Raw genomic sequence first — 20,265 nt, forward strand, 5'->3', positions numbered from 1 at the left:
AAAGTGTTTAAAAATAGAATACACGTATTATTAAACGTATTTCAGATTTCATACAAAACGTATGTGTGATCGCACCGTACGATAAACAGCCAGCGCACCATACGATAAACAGCCAGCGCACCATGTGAATGTAGCTGTAACAACAACTATAACCCTAATGGCCGCCCATAGTTTTATGTTGTCATTTAATTTTTCTTCTCAGTTGTTTGTTTTTGTCGTAACGAGGAAGAAGGGCGGATGGTAATAAAACTTCAGCTTAAAAACTAGAAATCAGGCTTCTAATAATATTTATTTGTACATTTATTATTTTAATAGTACTGTTTACTTAGTATATAACAAGCAACTGTAAGAATTATATATTTAATCATGCCCAATCACGTCATTTAAGCTAGCCTAGCTAGGCCTGGGCTCTGGCTCTATTTTATTAGGCCTAGTAGGAGGCCTGCTGTACCTTCTCTCTGGGTGCTGGTCAACTCGTACCAAAACCAATCCGTACCAGCAGTGCCAACTCTCCGCTGATGGAGTAGTCTAGTGGCCTTAGTTTTTGAGAGGTTAAAATATTATTTAGTAATCATAATGTGAGTCATATTGTATTATTATTGTTTGTTATTTTAAAGTTAAATTGCAAAGAAATTTTACAATTACACTAATTTAATTATAATTTTTTTTTTATTTCCCTCTCAGACATGGCAGAACTGGAAAGAACTTCATGTTTTGATGAAAGTTTTCATGTTAGTCCTAGGTTTTGCAGTCTCAAATTCCTTGGCAGTGGGTCGTCAGGTCTAACAGTCTCCGCCCTTGACACCGAATGCGACAAACATGTTGCTATTAAAAAAGTATTGCTGAATAACATGAAAGATCGCAAATCCGCTTCCAGAGAAGTCCGCATTTTACGCCAACTTGAACATGACAACATCGTAAAAATCTTAGACGTATTTTTGCCCGCGTCAGATGACGGAGATAAAAAAATCAGAGAGCAGATCTACATTGTTCAAGAACTTTGCGACGTTGATCTGAAACAAGTTATTGATAGTGAGTGCTTAAAACCTGAGCATGTTAAGTTATTTACGTATCAAATACTTCGCGGACTTAAGTATTTGCATAGTGCGAATGTTGTACACCGTGACCTGAAACCTAGTAATCTGTTTGTGAATAATAATGATTTGACATTGAAGATTGGTGATTTTGGTTTGGCAAGGGTTATTGATCCTCTCTACTGCCATAAGGTATGTTTTTTTTATTATATTATATATTATCTATTATAATTATCCCAACTTTTGTTTTGTAATGCAATCAGCTCTGACATTTCTTGCAAACTCATTCATGCTTCTCTTGCTTAACAGTCTTGTGTGAAAGGATTATTCCATAGTGTTAAAACATATCTTATTGTTCCTTGTTTTTTTCATGGGAAATTTTCCTCTTTATAATGGTGTCCTTAAGGAAGGGGTTCTGCCTTATTTATTGAGTGATATGCTTAAATATGGTAGTGATACAGTATGATATCATCATGTTGTCCATATATGGGCACATTTTTTGTCACATAAAGTTTGATAGTGTAGATAGAGCTTTAGTTACTTATTTTTGTCATTGTCATATATTCTTTAAAGGGTCATTTGACAGATAACATAACAACAAGATGTTATCGCTCACCTGAGTTGATGCTCCATCCACAAGAATATGATAAAGCAATTGACATGTGGGCTGTGGGCTGTATTGTGGCAGAGATGCTGACTGGCAAGATGCTATTTGCAGGAGAACATGATCTAGAGTTGATGGGATTGATTTTGGACTCTGTACCGTTGACCGAGTCCGACATTAATGACATCATTTGTACGCTACCAAGCAAGCTGCTCAAGAACTATAACGGAGTTGCAAAACGACCTCTATGTGAACTTGTCCCAATAAATGATAAACAAGGTATTTTTTTTCAGTTTTGATACTGTTATTGTACTAATAGGTAGATGAGGGTAGAATATATCAGTTGAAAAAACATCTCTCACGTCTGCTTAGCGCAAGTACATTCTAGGAAGTAAAGTACCGAATACCATGTGCTTTATAGTCTCATTGAAATACTGTGTTATAAGCTACTCTAACATAACAGGGCATCACTCTACCAGCTATCCTTGTTGTAGAAGGAAACTAGAAAAAAACAACTTGGTTAAACTCCACTTTGATCACAAAAGTGATGATACCATAGTACTTTACAGTACTGTACAGCAAGTTATTGTGATGTCTTGTATTTCAAATTTTTGCTTAAAATGTAAATGTTTTAATTTATACAAATTGTCTTCATTTCAATTTCAGCTTTACATCTAATACAGAGGTTACTAGTATTTTGTCCTCAATCCAGAATTTCAGCCAAAGAAGCATTAGCTCACCCTTACCTCAAAGTCTTCTCAGATCCACAAGATGAGAAGTCAGCAGATTATGTTTTCAAGGTTGAAGATGAAGTAGTAATTGTGTCTCCAACTACCTTGAGAAGAGTTATTTTGACAGGAACAAGCCATACAATGGATAAAGTTACACCAACCGATGAACAAGAAATTGAGACTGCATTTGAGTTGAAGCTGGAGAGATCAAATAATTTGTTGGACTTTGAAATAGACATGCAGGACAGGTTCAGTGATTTTGAAAAGGATATTGATGAGTTAAGTCTGGAGGAATTCAAAGAGGAGGAGGACGGTGACAGTGAAAAGGAAGACTTGTCAGAAAAGAGCGATTCAAGTAATAAAGATGAACTGGAGAAAACTGACGATGAACTGGAATGGTACAGTAAAGAAGAGGTTGATGAAAAGGATGTCAAAGAGGACGATAATGTTGCAGCGGACGAGTTGATAAATGAACCAGTTGTTGACAACGTTGTTGAAGACATGCAGTGTAAGGAGTATAAGAACGAGAAAGTTGATGAGGGTACAAAAATGAAAGTACACGTTCCAGAAGAAATCACGGAAAAGAACCACCAAACGGATGAAGAAAAGAAGGCGGCAAGAATCAAATTATTTGAGGATAACAGAGTATCAAGCGTTCACAGTAGTCAGTCGCATATTATATTAAATAATTCAGATTCTGATAGTGACAAAAGTGATAATTCTAACAGCAACTGCAGAAAAAATAAACAATCACAAATCAATGAAAAATGTAAGAAAAATAAGAAAGAAAGGAATCAACTAATTGAAGATCAACAAGAAAGGCGGCATCCAGAAAAAATAATGGAAGAGCTGGAAGGAGAATTGCCAACAGAAAAAAAAAAAGAGAAGATAGTTGAGAATCGATCCACCAATCTAGAAAACTCTATGAAAAACAAAGGCAATGAACAAGCTAATGATCAAACGGAGAAGGCTTTCGTTGTAGATTTGTCAAAAAGTAAAGTGGACAGAAGTGTCAGACAGAAGCATAAAAGTACTACTTTGAGCGTTGGCCCGGTTGTATGCGAGAAGACCCTCGATGACTGTCTTTCACTCCCTCCAAGAATTGAACGAATGAACTTGCAATCTTTACCGCAAAGAGTACAAGTTTCAGAGCACTGCTGTGGGTCCTCATGCCACACCGATGGACACCAAAGAGAGTGCAATTGTACCGCCCTATCTAAAATTAACAAGAAGCTAAACGAACGCTTAAAGCAGGAATACGCGATACGTCACAGAGCGTTGTTCGATAGTGCATCAGAAATGTCTCAACCTCTTCGTATAGAAATACCAGTCCAGCCATTCCTTAGTACCAGTCCTTCACGGTTAGCAAAGAATACTTCTCCTAAAGACAAGAGTGTTCGGCCTAAACGCAAGAAGTCTTCTCCAAATCAGAGGGGAAAGTTCCATTGACCTAGTACTCATTAGTAATAGATATATATATTCAGGTATAAGGTTTGATTAACTTATCTTTAACCAGGGTTCCCTGCTTTAACCAAATATTTTTCAATGCATACACAGTATATGCGTAGGGTACATACGGTATATGCGTAGGGTACATACAGTATATGCGTAGGGTACATACTGTATATGTGTAGGGTACATACGGTATATGCGTAGGGTACATACGGTATATGCGTAGGGTACATACTGTATATGCGTAGGGTACATGCGGTATATGCGTAGGGTACATACGGTATATGCGTAGGGTACATACGGTATATGCGTAGGGTACATGCGGTATATGCGTAGGGTACATACGGTATATGCGTAAGGTACATGCGGTATATGCGTAGGGTACATACGGTATATGCGTAGGGTACATGCGGTATATGCGTAGGGTACATACGGTATATGCTTAGGGTACATACGGTATATGCGTAGGGTACATACGGTATATGCGTAGGGTACATACGGTATATGCGTAGGGTACATACAGTATATGCGTAGGGTACATACGGTATATACGTAGGGTACATACGGTATATGCGTAGGGTACATACAGTATATGCGTAGGGTATAAATTTGTTACCTCTGGATTCTGCTACATTTGGATGCAATTACACATTTATTTGCATTCAATTTCTGAATATTTTAGGTAATCAGACTGTTGGACATTTTAATGGCACAAAGCTAAGATTCGCAGTGCTGTATCTGTAGACTGTATGTCCAGTATCGTAGCCTAAATCTATAATAGTCACATAGTATCACATGTGACGCCTTTAAGCCTAAACCTTAACATATTACAGTTGACTGTATTACAGAATTCGCATATTATTCTGTACAGATGATAAGACCATGTGGGATGGTGGTTTACATGATGTATACCGATTTAGACATACCAGTCCATACAGAATTGTTTTCGTGCCCAAATATTGACACGCCCCGAGGCTCATGTGAAATTCTATTCTGGAGTTGTTTAAAATGAGCAATTTAAATCTCTACATTATATTTACATACATCTCAAGGGGCTTATTTACAGCGAATAATGACAGCCCTTTTTATCCGGCCTGGAATCCATTATATTAAAGAAAAGTAATATGTATGTTTAGAAAAAGTCTTACTCTTTTAGAAGGTGTTATATTTTATAATAGCATATTTATATAATAATAGTAAAGTATACAATTTTATATATTATATTGTTTGTTAATTGATATTCCTATATGAAACGTGTATTAGAAAATGTACTCATGGGTTTCTACTTATATAATATGTTCGATGAACTAAAGTATCGTGTTCAGTGTTTGATTTTCATGTCTGAGGAGATAGATAGATTAGATAACAAGGCCATATACATGGTTGCAGTCGCGTGCTCAAATTTGAGTTAGTGTTTACCGACCAACCGACCGACATAGTGAGCTGTAGAGTCGCTTCGCTAAAAATACTGCACCACCGTGGCCCAAAAAGCGTATATACTATATACGACTAATGATTGACTAGAATCGCGAATCTCTTCCGTTTGTTTTAGGTGTATTCCTCATAAAAATGATCGATCAACGTTTGCACCGAAACCGCCATACTGAAACTCGTCGCTTGGATTAAATTAACTTTTCTAATTTGAATTTACAGTATTGTATCTCTAAAATATTCTAAAGCCCTGTCTAGACTATCAAACTTTATGTGACAAAAAAAGTGTTGTGCCCATATATGGACATGATGATGTCATATCACTACCATATTTGGGTATATCACTGCCATATTTTGGTATATTACTACCATATTTGGGCACATCACACTTTTTTGTCAAACTAGTTTGATAGTGTAGACAGAGCTTAACACCTTCGCGCCCTCTTTGATGATGTTTGATTGACATTTCATTATTTATACCTGGGGTTGTGGAATTTGTATCTTATGCCCTTTGCAATCAACCGTACATTATGATTGGTGTAAAATTGATATAAGTAGCCTACCTGAGATTATGAAGTCTTTTGCTACATCGACGTCAACCGACCTGTTACGTGAACACGGTACCTTTGAGCACGTCTTACAAAATGCATAGACTTATTGCTGTAATAGGCTATCTTGTATTGATTGCTGTTAAGTATGGTCAGTGTTTAGCTGGTCTGACCACCTACTCCAGCTACTATGCAGCCCATGTTCTTGGAGGCTCGCAGTCAGCTGCTGAACTGGCCGACAAATATGGGTACCAGTTCCGTGGACAGGTACGTTAACAATTACATAATCATTAATGTATTTACAGATAAGAAACATTGGTAATCGGGGTGATTGACACACTTGTTTGGATCCGAGAGGTGACACAAATATATCTGTCGCCTGAAACCATTTCTGCCATTATCTATTCGTTGCTAACTTAAATACTAATATAAAAATACATTCTTTTATCAAATGAAAGCGAATATTTATACTCAAATATTTGTCTTAATTTGTTAAATTAAATAGGTTGGGTCGCTCGACGATTTTTACCTGTATTCCCGTGGCAACATTAACAAAAGATCTATTTTACCAAGTGATGGTGCACATATCAACATCAAAGAGGAGCCGCAGGTATGGATCATAAAGAAATATTTTGCTTTGTTTTAAGAGAACGAAGAACACATAATCGTTTAACTCACACAAACGGTATACGAATTCAAGTTTACAAATGCAAATTAATTAGGAGTTTACAGAGTCTTGTTTGCAGAGGAGAAGGGAGTTGGTAAGAGGGAACTACTGTTCCTTTCACCACTAACAACGTTAACACAAATTGGAGAATCGTTCAAACTGTTTTCCAAATTATGTTGGATGCCGCAGGGATCTGTATTCTTTGATTGACAGTTTAAAGCTCTGTCCACACTATCAATGTGACAAACAAATGTGATGTGCCCATATGGACATGATGATGTCATATCACTACCATATTTGGGTATATCGCCACCACTTGAGCACATCACACTTTTTTTGTCAAACTAGTTTGATAGTGTAGACAGAGCTTAAGGAGTTTTTTTAGAGAAAACAATTATATAGCTCATTGTTAGTAATACTTCTTTTTCCGATCCCTGAAACAGTTCTTATTTAATGTTACCATTTAAGTTATTGTAAATGTATGCTTCTTTTATTTCTTGTTTCTAAATAAATGAATATGAATATGAATCTAGATACAATAATCTGTCGACATCATTTAGTCAGTTTAGTCGCAAAGAGCTTAGTTAACTCTGATTGTATGTTTTCTTATTGACGAATTTGTAGACTTTTTTTCAACTTCTGTGTTAGGCCTTCCTCTCATGGTTCGCTCTTGGCAGTTTGCCCAATTTTAAATAAATAACTAAATAAACTAATCGGCTATACAGATAACATTTAGCTATGTTTTTTTTCTCTTTATGATGATATATAATTGGGTGTATACGTGCGATTGAAATGTCCTGTTGTCGTCACTTACGAAAAAAAAGAATGATTTATTTTATTATCTCATCCTAGTTAGGGTGAACTTTCATCCAGGGGCTGTTCTAGCACCAAATAACTTTAAAAAATACAATATAAGCGTATAAACAATAATGAGACAAACTAAATTGTACTCTTCCTTGATTGTACTATCATATCCAACGTTGTATGGAATGGTCAATATGCCTATAGATTTGCTATCCTTCTTTTTCATCCTTGTTGTATCGTACAGTTAATAACTATGCAGAACCCTTTTTTCAATTATGATTTTAATTTGTGTGTAGGCCTAATCGAATTACATTTAGGCGTATTTACGTGGCAGGGAAATTGTTTTTAATTATTATTATTCAGTATAAATACGATATACAATAAAGTGAAAACAAAACCGACGCAGCGGTGACATTAGAAAAAAAAAAAGGAAAAATGTTTCTTTTTTAGGTGAAATGGTTCGAACAGCAAATTCACAAGTCAAGAGCTAAACGAGATATATCCAATGACGTCTTCGTTTCCAAACAGTGGTATCTGGTAAGAATATTTAATTAAGTTTCTCTTTTGTATATTTTGATTAAGACAGGACCACAATGTAAAACAGATACACTGTTATCTGATTGTTTTATCCTGTATAAATATATTATTTATTATTTATTATTATATTATGCTACTTACAACATGGTTTGCCTTGCTTGCTAGAGGCATTGTTTCCGACAGTCGTTCGTGCTACAATATTAAGACATTCTAGTTATACACTATAGGACATCTTTTAAGGTTACGTAATAGCGTCAGAGATAATGAGACAACACGTGAGTGATATCTCTTGAAATAAAACTTAATATATTTGTTTGTAGTAAGATTGAACATAATACGTGTTTATGCATTGCCGCAAACCAATTAGCATTGTGATAGCTGCCACAACTACCCCAATTCTTCGTATTCTTTTTGCTACGCGCAGTGTAAGAAGAAGAAGAAGAAGGGAAGACTCATCGCACTCTGTACTAAAGCTCTGTCTACACTATCAAACTTTATGTGACAACAAAATGTGATATGCCCATATATGGATGATGATGTCATATCACTACTATATTTGGGCATATCACTAACATATTTGGGCACATAACACATTTTTGTCAAACTAGTTTTGATAGTGTAGACAGAGCTTGAGGCCGTTATTTCCAGCCACCGATTCTTTTTCTCAAAACAACATTTAATATCCAATCTCCTCATAACATGTTTACATTGAAGCTAGCTCGGTATTCACCGTTGACATGTTGCCTTTCAATATATAATGATGTATTTTGAATTGTTTATTTTAAAAGCATTACCTTTAGATACGATTACCTTTGATATATTTAAACAGGTTCTCACAGGTGTTCACATTTAATACTGGATGCAAAGTTGAAATGTTCTATACACTATCTTATATATTAAATATGGTTTAAATAATAAAAATACAAACGAGGCATACTGATCGCATGAAATGACAAATATTAGTAGTGGAACGCCTTCGGGACACAACAAATGTCCCACTGATTTGGTTGGTAGTAGGTATAGTGTTAAAACATTTATTGTTCGTTTCACGTACTACCTGTCCCATAAATAGTAGTGTCCCAAATGATGGGTTCAGTATGTATATGTATATACATTATTATAGTACAGCAGTAATGGATTCGATCACCGCGTAGTGGAGGCATGGCAACAAGGCTACACAGGGGAGGGTGTGGCTGTCACAATAGTGGACGATGGCATTGAGAGAAATCATCCTGACTTACTCGAAAATTATGTAAGTGCTATACTTTATTTTATTAATTCTTCATGAATGAATATAGATATTTTTTATTCAAACCAATGGTAAAATATAAAATTAAGTACTTTCTTGACAGTTTCGTTGTTCCTTAAACAACAGCTTTTATTCTACAGAAGAATGACAAGCAATCATAATGGTGTAAATGAGTTATGCTCTTATGCTTGATTTTTTCGAACTGTCTCTTTTCATTGGTCAACACGCTTGCGTTGCGTTTATGTTCTTACGTTGCGTCCTATTGGGAACCAAGCTTAAATAAAGTCTATTATCATTTACGCGACCAACGCGTTACTTAGACTTTGAATGCAATTGACGAGTCATATGTTAATAGGTTAATACTTTTACAACATCTGTAGTCGTTTATTTCTGATCATTTAGGAACCATCAGCAAGTTATGATTTCATCGACTGGGATGATGACCCACTTCCAAAATACACTAAACGAAAGGACAACAAGTAAGTCACCTCAAACTGAGTTAAACGTGGATTCGTGTTAATTTGCCATGAGCTAGAATGAGCTAAAAGTTAAGCTAAAACAGAGTTACGTTCTTATCCCATATGCCAATTCTTTCTTCATTTTCAGCCTGTTTTCACTAGACAAATTGCGCGAATTGAAATCGTTGACGAATGCGCATGCGTATTAATATTTTTGATCTAGTTTTTGTAACGCAAAAAAAATGCTCAACCAATCAGAACAACTCAAGATTGTTCGATTCGCGCGAATATAAAAAGCATTAATTTCATTAAACATTAACAAGCATGCGGTAAGTTTAAAAACTTTTTATTCATTTAAAAAAGAACAAAATGTAAACGAAATAGATAAAAATACTATTGTTCAATGTCATTGCAGCCATGGAACCAGATGTGCTGGAGAAGTAGCCATGCAAGCCAACAACAGTATATGTGGTGTTGGTATTGCTTACAACTCTAAAATTGGAGGTAAGTTTCGCTCACGTTTTCTAGGATTAAAAGTCCTCAAACCTTTATTCACAGTCTCTTTGTAAAGCTCTGTCTACACTATCAAACTTTATGTGACAAAAAATGTGATGTGCCCATATATAGATATGATGATGTCATATCACTACCATATTGGGCATATCACTACCATATTTGGGCACATCACAATTTTTTGTCCAAGTTTGATAGTGTAGATAGAGCTTAATTCGTCTCAAAACAAGAAGGCTTAAATATTTTTATCCTATAAGGTATACGAATGCTTGACCACTCGTTGTCAGATGTCGTGGAAGCAGCTTCGTTGAGCTTCAACAGACAAGTCATTAGTATATACAGTATCAGCTGGGGACCAGACGATACTGGTAGGGATGTAGATGGACCAGGACTGTTGACAACAAAGGCGTTGGAAGATGGTGCGAAAATGGTAGGCATAATTCATACTACAGAGTAGCCTACTACGAAATGGGGAAGGGATTTGACGTTATAAGGATTACCAACAATTAGTTTAAACTCATTATCTTAAACGCTAATTAATTATGCGTCTCATTTGTCTTCGCCACTCTGTACGTTTTTGAGCAAGCACGTGTATAGGTCCGCATGTGAAACATTCTGTTTCCTTTTATGTTTGCCATCCATGTTGTTTTTGGTCTTCCTTTTGGTCTTTCTCTGAGCCTCTCCGAGTTTAAACTATCGAAGAAAAATCCTAAATTATAAACATTCTAGCTTTACTTCATGGTGGATAAGAAAACATGGATTAGTTGATTGCCTATAAACGCAATGCAATAATTGTGTCCACATTTTCTAAAATTTGTTTTCATTGCTGTTTTTTTAAAGGGAAGGAACGGTCTTGGATCAATTTTTGTGTGGGCTTCTGGAAATGGTGGTACAGTAAAAGATCATTGTAGTTGTGACGGTTACGTAACAAGTATATACACATTATCTGTAACGAGTGCGAGCATGACGGGAAATCTACCACGTTACGCTGAGTCATGCCCGTCAGTCATGGCAACAACCTACAGTGCTGCTACAAATGGAAAAGCTGTGGTAAGCCAACAATTTTGTTTAAAACATGGACAACTTTTCTTCCTTCGCCTCGCCTTATTCAATTCAATTTCTTTTATTTCGGAAAGATTTCATCCATATCTACAAACGTACACTCAGAAAAAGAAAATTCGCAAACTCTAAGCTTAAATAGGATACTTCGCCACCATCTACAATACATTTTTGAGTTATGGAGCATATGTTTGCAAACACAAGCAACAAGAATATTTAATACAAATATTTAACATAAGTTGCATGAAACCATAGATAGATTTTCGCGTATACTCTCATTAACGGAAGGAACACCATGTTCAATAAACATCATACTGGCACTACTGTACTGCTTCTAGAGACATTTAGTATAGGGCACATAGCATTATTGTACCAAACATTAAGAGATCTAATTGTCTTCATACGATAGTCACACCAAAGAAGAGCACAATATAGATTAATACAATAACATCTAAAGAGGCAACATTTAACATTAGTAGAGCATTTCATAAATTTGCGATTTACATTCACTAAAACAATTTCTAGTAGTTTTGAAAGAAAAGTTTCAATCCCAAATCGTATAATTGATTATATTTATTTATAGATAACGACCGATTTGAACAATGGTTGTAGTGATGTACATACGGGCACTTCTGCTTCTGCCCCATTGGCTGCTGGGATATGTGCACTTGCGCTACAAGCAAAGTAAGACTTTTTTCTAACCAAAAGATGGTTTCAAATTAACTGTTGTCACGGTCACAAAACCAGATGGTGTATGCTTTTTAAAAAGAATCATGTGTGCTTAAACCCTGTCTACACTATCAAAATTCATGTGACAAAAAATGTGATGTGCACATATATGGAAATGATGATGTCATATCACTACCATATTTGGGCATATCGCTACCAAATTTGGGTACATCACACTTTTTTTTGTCAAACTAGGTTTGATAGTGTAGAGAGAGCTTTAGGTAAACTCTTGTTTAGTCTTTGTGCGTTTTTTTAGAAAAGAAAAACTGTGCTTATTTTCTTCTGTGTTTATGCCAATATTGTTTACAGTCCTTTGTTGTCGTGGAGAGATTTGCAGTATATTGTTGTGAAAACATCAAGAAGAGCAAACCTGCGAGATGTGTGGAATAAAAATGGAGCCGGTTACTATGGTAATGACATGTCCTTTCTGTTCTATACTTTAGGCCTCTACTGTACCTTGGTAGGCACTTTATCTTTGTGACTTACCGTACCTTCTTCACGTCTGTTCCTAACTCCTCCTGTTCCTCCTACTAATACTGCTATGTCTGTAAACTATAGTCTCAAATAAGTATACAATGTCATTTAGAAATGTATAATTTCTTCCTTAGTGTCACATAAATTTGGATTTGGCTTAATGGATGCTAAAGCTATGGTAACCACGGCAGAGGACTGGCAGCCATTACCGGAACAGCACGTGTGTATTGTCGAAGGATCAGGAATGCCTCAGTAAGTAGGCCTATATAGCTTTTATCTTCTAAAGCTCTGTCTATATCAAACTAGTTTGACAAAAAACGTGTGGCCAAATATGGTAGTGATATACTTAAATATGGTAGTGGTATGCCCAAATATAATAGTGATATCATCATGTTTATATTATGGACATTGTTGTCACATAAAGTTTGATAGTTTAGACAGAGATTTAGACATGGCACGTTGTACTGAAATATTTTTTTAATACACCTAGGCTTATATATTATTTGAATCGTTATTCTTTTAGAAATATCACTAGTGGTGATAGCCTGTATCTTCAGATTCGTACGAATGGTTGTGCTGGAACAAGTAATGCCGTACGATACATTGAACATGTTCAAGTCAAAATTAGCCTTTATCACAAACGTCGTGGCAACCTGGCCATTACTCTGACGTCACCATCTGGTACACAGTCAAATCTTTTGTCACCGAGACCAAAGGACTTTGGTAAATCGTTTCAGGATTGGCCGTTTTTGACAACACATAGTTGGGGAGAGAGGGCGTTTGGAATATGGAGGTTGAAGGTGGAAGATCGCAATAGATATCGATATTTCTTCAGTCCATCAACTTCAGGTAAAATATTGTACACAAATTTAATACATTTCAATAGTTCTGTTACGCTATCAAACTAGTTTGGGCAAAAAAAGGTGTGAAGTGCCCAAATATGATAATGATATGCCCAAATATGGTAGTGATATGCCATCATCATGTCCATATATGGGCACATCATATTGTCACATAAAGTTTGATAGTGTAGACAGAGCTTTAGTTATAAATGGACTGTAGTTTTACTTATTTCAAACAAACGCGCAATCCTAAGCATTTGGGCACGTTTTTGTTGAGAACCGTGCATTATGGTGTACTGTACTGATTCAACAATGAAATTGGTTATTGAAATTGAAGTTGCTGGATTTAATTTCACACAACTATACTATCGTCGTGTTTATACGAAAATTGTATGTAGGCATATACGTTAATTGTGATAAAGGCATAGGATTAGACTGATTTGAAAAATACTTTTATTTAGAAGTAAGAACGAGCTCTTATTCTTATTAATTGATACTAATAGATATTATTAAATATCAATTTTATAGGTCAGATGTACAGCTGGAGTATTGTGCTGCACGGTACTACGTCATTGCCGACCACGGCAAACCCAAAATCTGCAAATGCATTATGATAAATTATGAGTGAAATTGTAAGTAGAGGTAACAACTAAGGAATACAAAAGGGCGATAATTCGTTTTGAATTATGTAAACTATTAAATATTGTCTTTTTTATTTATTTTTCGATTTTTGTCTGAAAATACAAGCTCAAGTAGTATACGTATGAAACGCCGTATGTGCGGATTCAGCGCATGCTCCACAATCATTTTACATCTAAGTTTGTCTGAAGTTTACAAGCTCAATTATACGTATGAAACGCCATATGTGCCAAAATATTTATCTTTTTACTAATATTAAGTCAGAACTCCGTCTGGAACCCAGTTAGTCTGCCTACTCTAATCATTTGTTGTGGTGAAACTCCTCGTCAGGTTGTCCAAGGAATGAATTAGTGTCTTTGTAACTGCCCCAATGATCGCTGGGTGAGAATTCAATGTATAGTTATGACAAACTGATTAATTAATTTATTATTTACTTTCAGAAATGAAGTACTTTTTTCGACAATGCATCTCGAATGCTGCTGCAGTATATTTGACGGTGACTGTAAATTACTATGATGTATCTCACTCTTTGTAATGATCCCGTTTGTTAATTATTTCTTGCCATAATATTGATAATTCTCAAGCTTCTCGAGTTTTTTCGGCGTGAGTGAGGTGGTTTCCCGAATGATTATGATCCCGTACTGGGTATGATCAACTAGCGTTCTTGTCATCAACTAGCCATCCATTGATAATTATCATGCTTTTCGAGTTTTTCAGAAAATCACTTTCACATTTTGCTTTATAAATCTGAAAATATTTTCTTGTGATACAGTAACAAACAGATTTAATTTCTTTCTTGTTCCCTTAATTGACGAATCATATGCTGTTTGGATGCATTATGACGAATGATTATAATACTTAATTTATTAGAGAATTAAAAAAAGAAAAGAACGCAAGTCAATTGATTGCAGTTGAAAAAAATATATCATAAATATACATTGACATTTATTAAAAGAAGACGACATTTTTAATACAAAAATTATAATGTAATGATGATATATACGATGTAGAAATGGAATATGTTTTATGTGATCCTCTTGTTGGACGTGTTGCCATTAAACAGCCACATATGGTACAACAGTATTTATGAGTTTACTTATTTTCCACTTGTTCTATAAATATCATTCAATATTGATCACATAACTAGCCAGAAATTACCTTAGATGGCTGACTATAACAGAGAAATGAGTCGGAGACGAGTAGAAGAAGCGGTCGAAAAACACGATAACCGGTACCGTGCCAAAGTGCGAGCCAGCGAGACATGTTATTCATGCAATTCATGCACCCAATGGCGACGGTAATTCAACAGAACAAAATCATAAAATAAAAACAGCGCGAGCCACACGCAAAAGCCTAATTTTAATATTTCTACAATTCATAAAACAATTACAATAAAGAATCAGTCGACTGAGCTAACCAGTCACCTTGGTATAGCTAGATTAATACTAGTTTCGTTCTCAAATGACGTTCATGGTATAACATATTTATGACGTAACGATTAGACTGACGTAATAATAACCCTGCTTTCATTTTAACCTACTTTGATTTGTTTTTTTCTACGATTTGAGGCTAATTGGTGCATTTTTATGTTTTTGAACCTTTTCAAGAAAATGTGTTATAAAGTAAACATTAGTCAAAACTCTAACCTCTGAAATGAACCCAAAACCGATTAAGACTAATTTATGCATTTTTAATGTGACAGAATTAGGCGGCTTGCAACAGGTCGCGGGTGGCAAAATGCCTACGGTGGAAAGTTAAGAGGCATCCCCTATAATATTGATAGCGATTACTGTAAATAGTGATTATGTATGCAACATGACATCGCTAGATTATATTTATTTTTCATTACAAAAAAAGATTCGAACCCAAGCTGAAGCTTAGAGTACTCGAAAATACCCGTTCGCCACAAAGTACATTACTGGATGAAAAACTGACAATAGTCTATTTATATATGCGTGCTTCATATGCCTTACGTATGGTAATTCACCGTTACGTCATAATATGCATATTCATGACCGTCATCATGAGGGAACGAAACTTGTATTAACCTGTTTACAACCAAAATGACCAGTTAGCTCAGTCGCCCGAGCGTCGTGTTAACAACACGTATGTCGTGTTAACAAAAACAAATTAAATTTGTATGTCTTAATGCTGTGTGTGATTAGGCTAATTTTACTAAAACCATGTGTTTGCGAATTTGGTGTAATGGTTATGTAACCAGCCTTTCAACAAACAATAGTTTAATTTGAATAACAATAGAACAGTAACGCCAACAACAAACGGGTGAATTTGAAAAGATGTAGGTGTTTTACAACTACTCGTATCAAAAAAACCTGTACATTAAATTAAATTATGTTTTACAATTACAAATCACAAATTATAACTCTTGCCTCTTGTAGAAAAATGAAGTTTTTTGGACAAGTAGTTCCCGAGAAAATGCAATTTCAGTTTTAATAGAAGCCTAATTTATATAGACATTCATCCAGGTAGTAGTAAGTTAAAAAAGATATTATGTAAATAAATAAATATAAAAAAATAAAATAAATATCATGGAAATATTTAAAAAAAGGGCTTTTTAAAAATCGCAGTTTCTGATTAGGATGTCAAAATAAAAGAAAAAAAATATTCATTATTTTCCATTCAAAAAAAAAATATCCGTAGAGGTTCGAACCCACTCTTGAGAGAGCTGAGAGCACTCAAACCTGAGCATTACCCGTTACGCCACAAAGTAGTACATGACTGAACAGCTGATAATAGTCTATTTATACGTGTATTACGTAGTTCATCATTACGTCATAAATATCCTATTAACCTTGTTAAGACCAACAGTACCAGTTAGCTCAGTCGTATGAGCGTCGTGTTAACAACACGTATGTCGTGGGTTCGATTCCCACGCTGGTCGGTGGAATAGAGTTAAAGGTATGCGACCACTGTGTTTGGGGTTCACAGATCATACGTCCCCCTTTCCACCACACATCATGAGGCGACAACATCAATGCATCTGGTGATGTGCTGGAAACGACCCCAAAAGGCTGTGGCAGGGCCTTAGTGCTGAGGCAGGGAGAGCACATTTACCATCTTTTTTTTTTTGGTTCTCGCTAACTGCTTTGATGTTTTAAATTTTATGTTTAGCGCCCTCAATTGAATTTATTGTTAAAAAAAAGGAATTAATTCTCTTCGTTACGTGTTTAGAAGAGAATTAATTTTATCTCATCGTAGTTTGGTATGCCGTGCGTTTGTTATGCAAATGAGTGTGCACATGTGCTGTGGGAAAGATGGTATTGTTAGTCATTCGCGATCAACACACAACACTGTTCAATTTTTATTTTGTTAATCTTTTACATTAGAATTGTAATTCTACCGTTACACATTATAGTGTACTTTTAAATATCTGTTTCATGCAAGATATTGTATTGTAGGCCTACTAATATGTTGTGAATAAAAGTTTATGGTAGAATAAATAAATATGTTTTAAGCAGATCTTCGAAATTAAAGCATAATTATGAAGTCGAGTTTTTTAAAACCCAACCTAAAATTCGCATCTGGATAGTTGAAATTTAACATTATAATTATCAAAGGTGATATGATAATTCTAATTGTTTTCTAAATTATAGAAATATTAAAATTAGTAAGTAGGCTTTTGTGTGCTAGCTCTGTTTGTATTTCATAATTTTGTTTTGTTGAATTACCGTCACGGCCGCGTGCATTGCATGTCTCACACTTGGGAAACAATCACCATTGTATGGCTGGTCCTGAAGACTTTTATATTTCGTTTCATAATTTCCGAGAACTAAGCTTTCATTCTTAGCTCTGCCCCAACCATGGTGAGCTTAACTGGAGACTTAATATTTTAATTTCATATTTCAATAAATATTTTTTTCAAAATTGTCTTTGCTCAGCCCCAATCATGGTGGGGTAGTGAAGACTCTTATATATCATGTTTCAAAATACTATAGGTGTCATTTCTGGGGACCTTGTAGCTATTTTAAACAGTTTGCAAGCCCTGCGTTGTTATGCAAATGAGTTTTTGAATTTTTACTCTTTTTTTTTGCTTTCGCTACATGTATTTGATCTCGTAAATTTTATGTTTAGCGGCCTCAATTTTAATGTAAAAAAAGGAATTAATTATCTTCGTTACGCGTTACGTGCTGAGAAGAGAATGTATCTCTCATCATAGTTTGGTATGCCGTTCGTTGTTATACAAATGAGTTTGTGCAGGTGTAGTAGGAAAGATGGTATTGTTAGTCATTCGCGGTCAACGCGCCCCACCGTTAAATTTTGATTTTGTTAATCAATGTTGCAACATTAATATTTTAACATTATCATAATTATCATAGGTGACTATGTATAGTAATAAGTATAAGTAAGTGCTTTTCTGGGTTCTATTTTCATTGGTCTGCCTCAACTATGGATGGGCTAGTACTGGAGACTTAATATTTAATTTTATATTTCAATGAATAGGTTCACTTTCCGGGGACAAGCTCATATATTGTCCTGGTGAGTCTTATATAGTTTGTTTCATTCAAATCATGTAACGCCATTTTTTCGGGCGGGAACCTACTGTATACAGCTCTTTTTTTCAAAATTGTCTTTGCTCAGCCCCAAGCATCGTGGGGTACTGAAGATTCTTATGCATGTTGTTTGGTAGGCTATGTGCGTGCGTTGTTATGCAAATGAGTCTGTGCAGGTGTATTATGGTAAAGATGGTATGTTAGTCATTCGCGGTCAACACGCCACACTGTTAAATTTTGATGCTGTTAATTATTTACATTAGAAGATGTTTCAAATCATGTAAATAAAATATTCCGGGCGGGAAGCTAGCAGTTCCCCTTGTTTAGTTTGCAAAAGTAATCTCGAAAAGAACTCCATGTGGAAAAGAAGCCCACCCAAGAGTACTAAAAATGAAGGAGCACATGGGCTTCTTTTCGAGGTTTTATGGCAGTCTGGAAAATGGAAAATAATGCCATGCAACTTTGTTTCTGGTTTAAAAAAAGTTCCACTTGCCATTTACAATCCTCAAAATATCTCTCTTTCAAAATAAAAGAAAAACAATATTCATTATTTTCCATTTAAAAAAAATCCACTGGTGCCAATAATTGGGTCCACTTGAGCACAGTGTATTACCATACGAAAAGATTGAAACTTGAGTGACTTTATTTCTATTTTATATCACTGCTCCCCTGGTACCAAATTGTGTCCACTTGAGCACAGTGTTTTATACGAAAAGATATTAAAATTTAGTGACTTTATTTCTATTTTATATCACTGTGCTCAAGTGGACACAATTTGGGTCCACTTGAGCACATTGTATTAACATACGAAAAGATATTAAAATTTAGTGACTTTATTTCTATTTTATTTTTTTATTAATCCTTATTTTGTGAGGGTGACCCTCAACAGCATATGCAGACAGTCAGAAATATATATGAAAAAACGGATGAACTATGTTAAAAAAATATAAAAATATATAATATATATGTACTTAAATACAAAAATATAGCCTACAATACTATACAAAACGTTGAGTTTTTTCTTTTGGGATTAAATATTTTTTTAGAGCAGACTTAAAAATTATTTATTGTTACCGCATTTCTTAGTTTGGTGGGTAGCAAATTCAGGTATGTTGGTGCTCTATATATAGATGAAGCTTTTCTTAAAAGTTTCAGTTTTAGGGAAAGGGGAGACAAATTTCCTCTCACTTGCAAGGTATTCCGGAGCAAGACCATTTGCAGACCTGTAGGCAAGGCAGCCCAGTTGTAGATGCATGCGATCTTGGACTGTATGAAGATTTAAGGTGTTGTAAATGTTAGTTCGTGGTGTGAGAGGATGAGCTTAGATAATGCGAAGTGCTCTATTTTGAATGGTCTGTATTCGGTCAATATTCGATCTGATTCCCCAAACACTACATCAATAGTCAATGTGTGGGAGGATTATAGTGTTATAGAGGAGTATGGACGTGTGTTTATTAATGAAATGACCGAGCACGCGATAAGATGGAGATGGACAAGCCCAGTTTGGAACGGAGTTTATTTACATGAAAAGAAAAAGATAAATTTGAATCAATTTTAATGCCGAGATGTTTCTGTTTGTCAGTTTGTGATATGGGTATATACGAAACGATATTAAAAGTAGTGACTTTTATTTCTATTTTATATCACTGTGCTACCCTGGTGCTAAATTGTCCACTTGAGCAGTTACCGTAGTACTATTTCTATTATTGAAGTTAATAAAGGCATAAATGGCACTCCGTAGAGAAGTAGAGAATGCTCCAGTCGTCAGAATGACGCTCTGAATATACCTCGGCAGGGAGAGCACATTTTTTTTATGCTTACGCCACCTGTTTTTCGATCTCGTAAATTTTATGTTTAGCGCCCTCAGTTTAAACGAAAACGGGCGTTATACAACTTCAAAGTTGGACTAATTTGCCGCCGCGCGGGCTGCAACTTATAGGACTCAAAAATTGAAAATAGTTATAGTAATAACTGAAAATAATA

The 20,265-nt window shown here is 35.3% G+C and overlaps 2 protein-coding genes across 2 annotated transcripts; both read left to right on the forward strand.

Moving 5' to 3' along the window:
- Window positions 1–203: 203 nt before the first annotated feature.
- On the forward strand, window positions 204–5,127 carry LOC144854096 (uncharacterized). The gene is made up of 4 exons (XM_078711983.1): window positions 204–240; window positions 685–1,226; window positions 1,608–1,917; window positions 2,305–5,127. The coding sequence occupies exons 2-4, from the start codon at window positions 687–689 to the stop codon at window positions 3,816–3,818; spliced, it is 2,364 nt and encodes a 787-aa protein (XP_078568109.1). The 5' UTR covers window positions 204–240; window positions 685–686; the 3' UTR covers window positions 3,819–5,127.
- Window positions 5,128–5,859: 732 nt separating this feature from the next.
- Window positions 5,860–14,832, forward strand: LOC144854425 (furin-1-like). The gene is made up of 14 exons (XM_078712381.1): window positions 5,860–6,067; window positions 6,306–6,410; window positions 7,722–7,808; window positions 8,932–9,060; window positions 9,460–9,536; window positions 9,931–10,019; window positions 10,286–10,458; window positions 10,869–11,078; window positions 11,671–11,771; window positions 12,126–12,226; window positions 12,425–12,542; window positions 12,814–13,139; window positions 13,661–13,764; window positions 14,212–14,832. Exons 1-13 carry the CDS (start codon window positions 5,897–5,899, stop codon window positions 13,744–13,746), a joined length of 1,773 nt encoding a protein of 590 aa, XP_078568507.1. The 5' UTR covers window positions 5,860–5,896; the 3' UTR covers window positions 13,747–13,764; window positions 14,212–14,832.
- Window positions 14,833–20,265: the final 5,433 nt, after the last annotated feature.

Source organism: Antedon bifida, chromosome 10 (genome assembly GCF_963402885.1).
Source record: "Antedon bifida chromosome 10, ecAntBifi1.1, whole genome shotgun sequence".
Classification (NCBI taxonomy): domain Eukaryota; kingdom Metazoa; phylum Echinodermata; class Crinoidea; order Comatulida; family Antedonidae; genus Antedon; species Antedon bifida.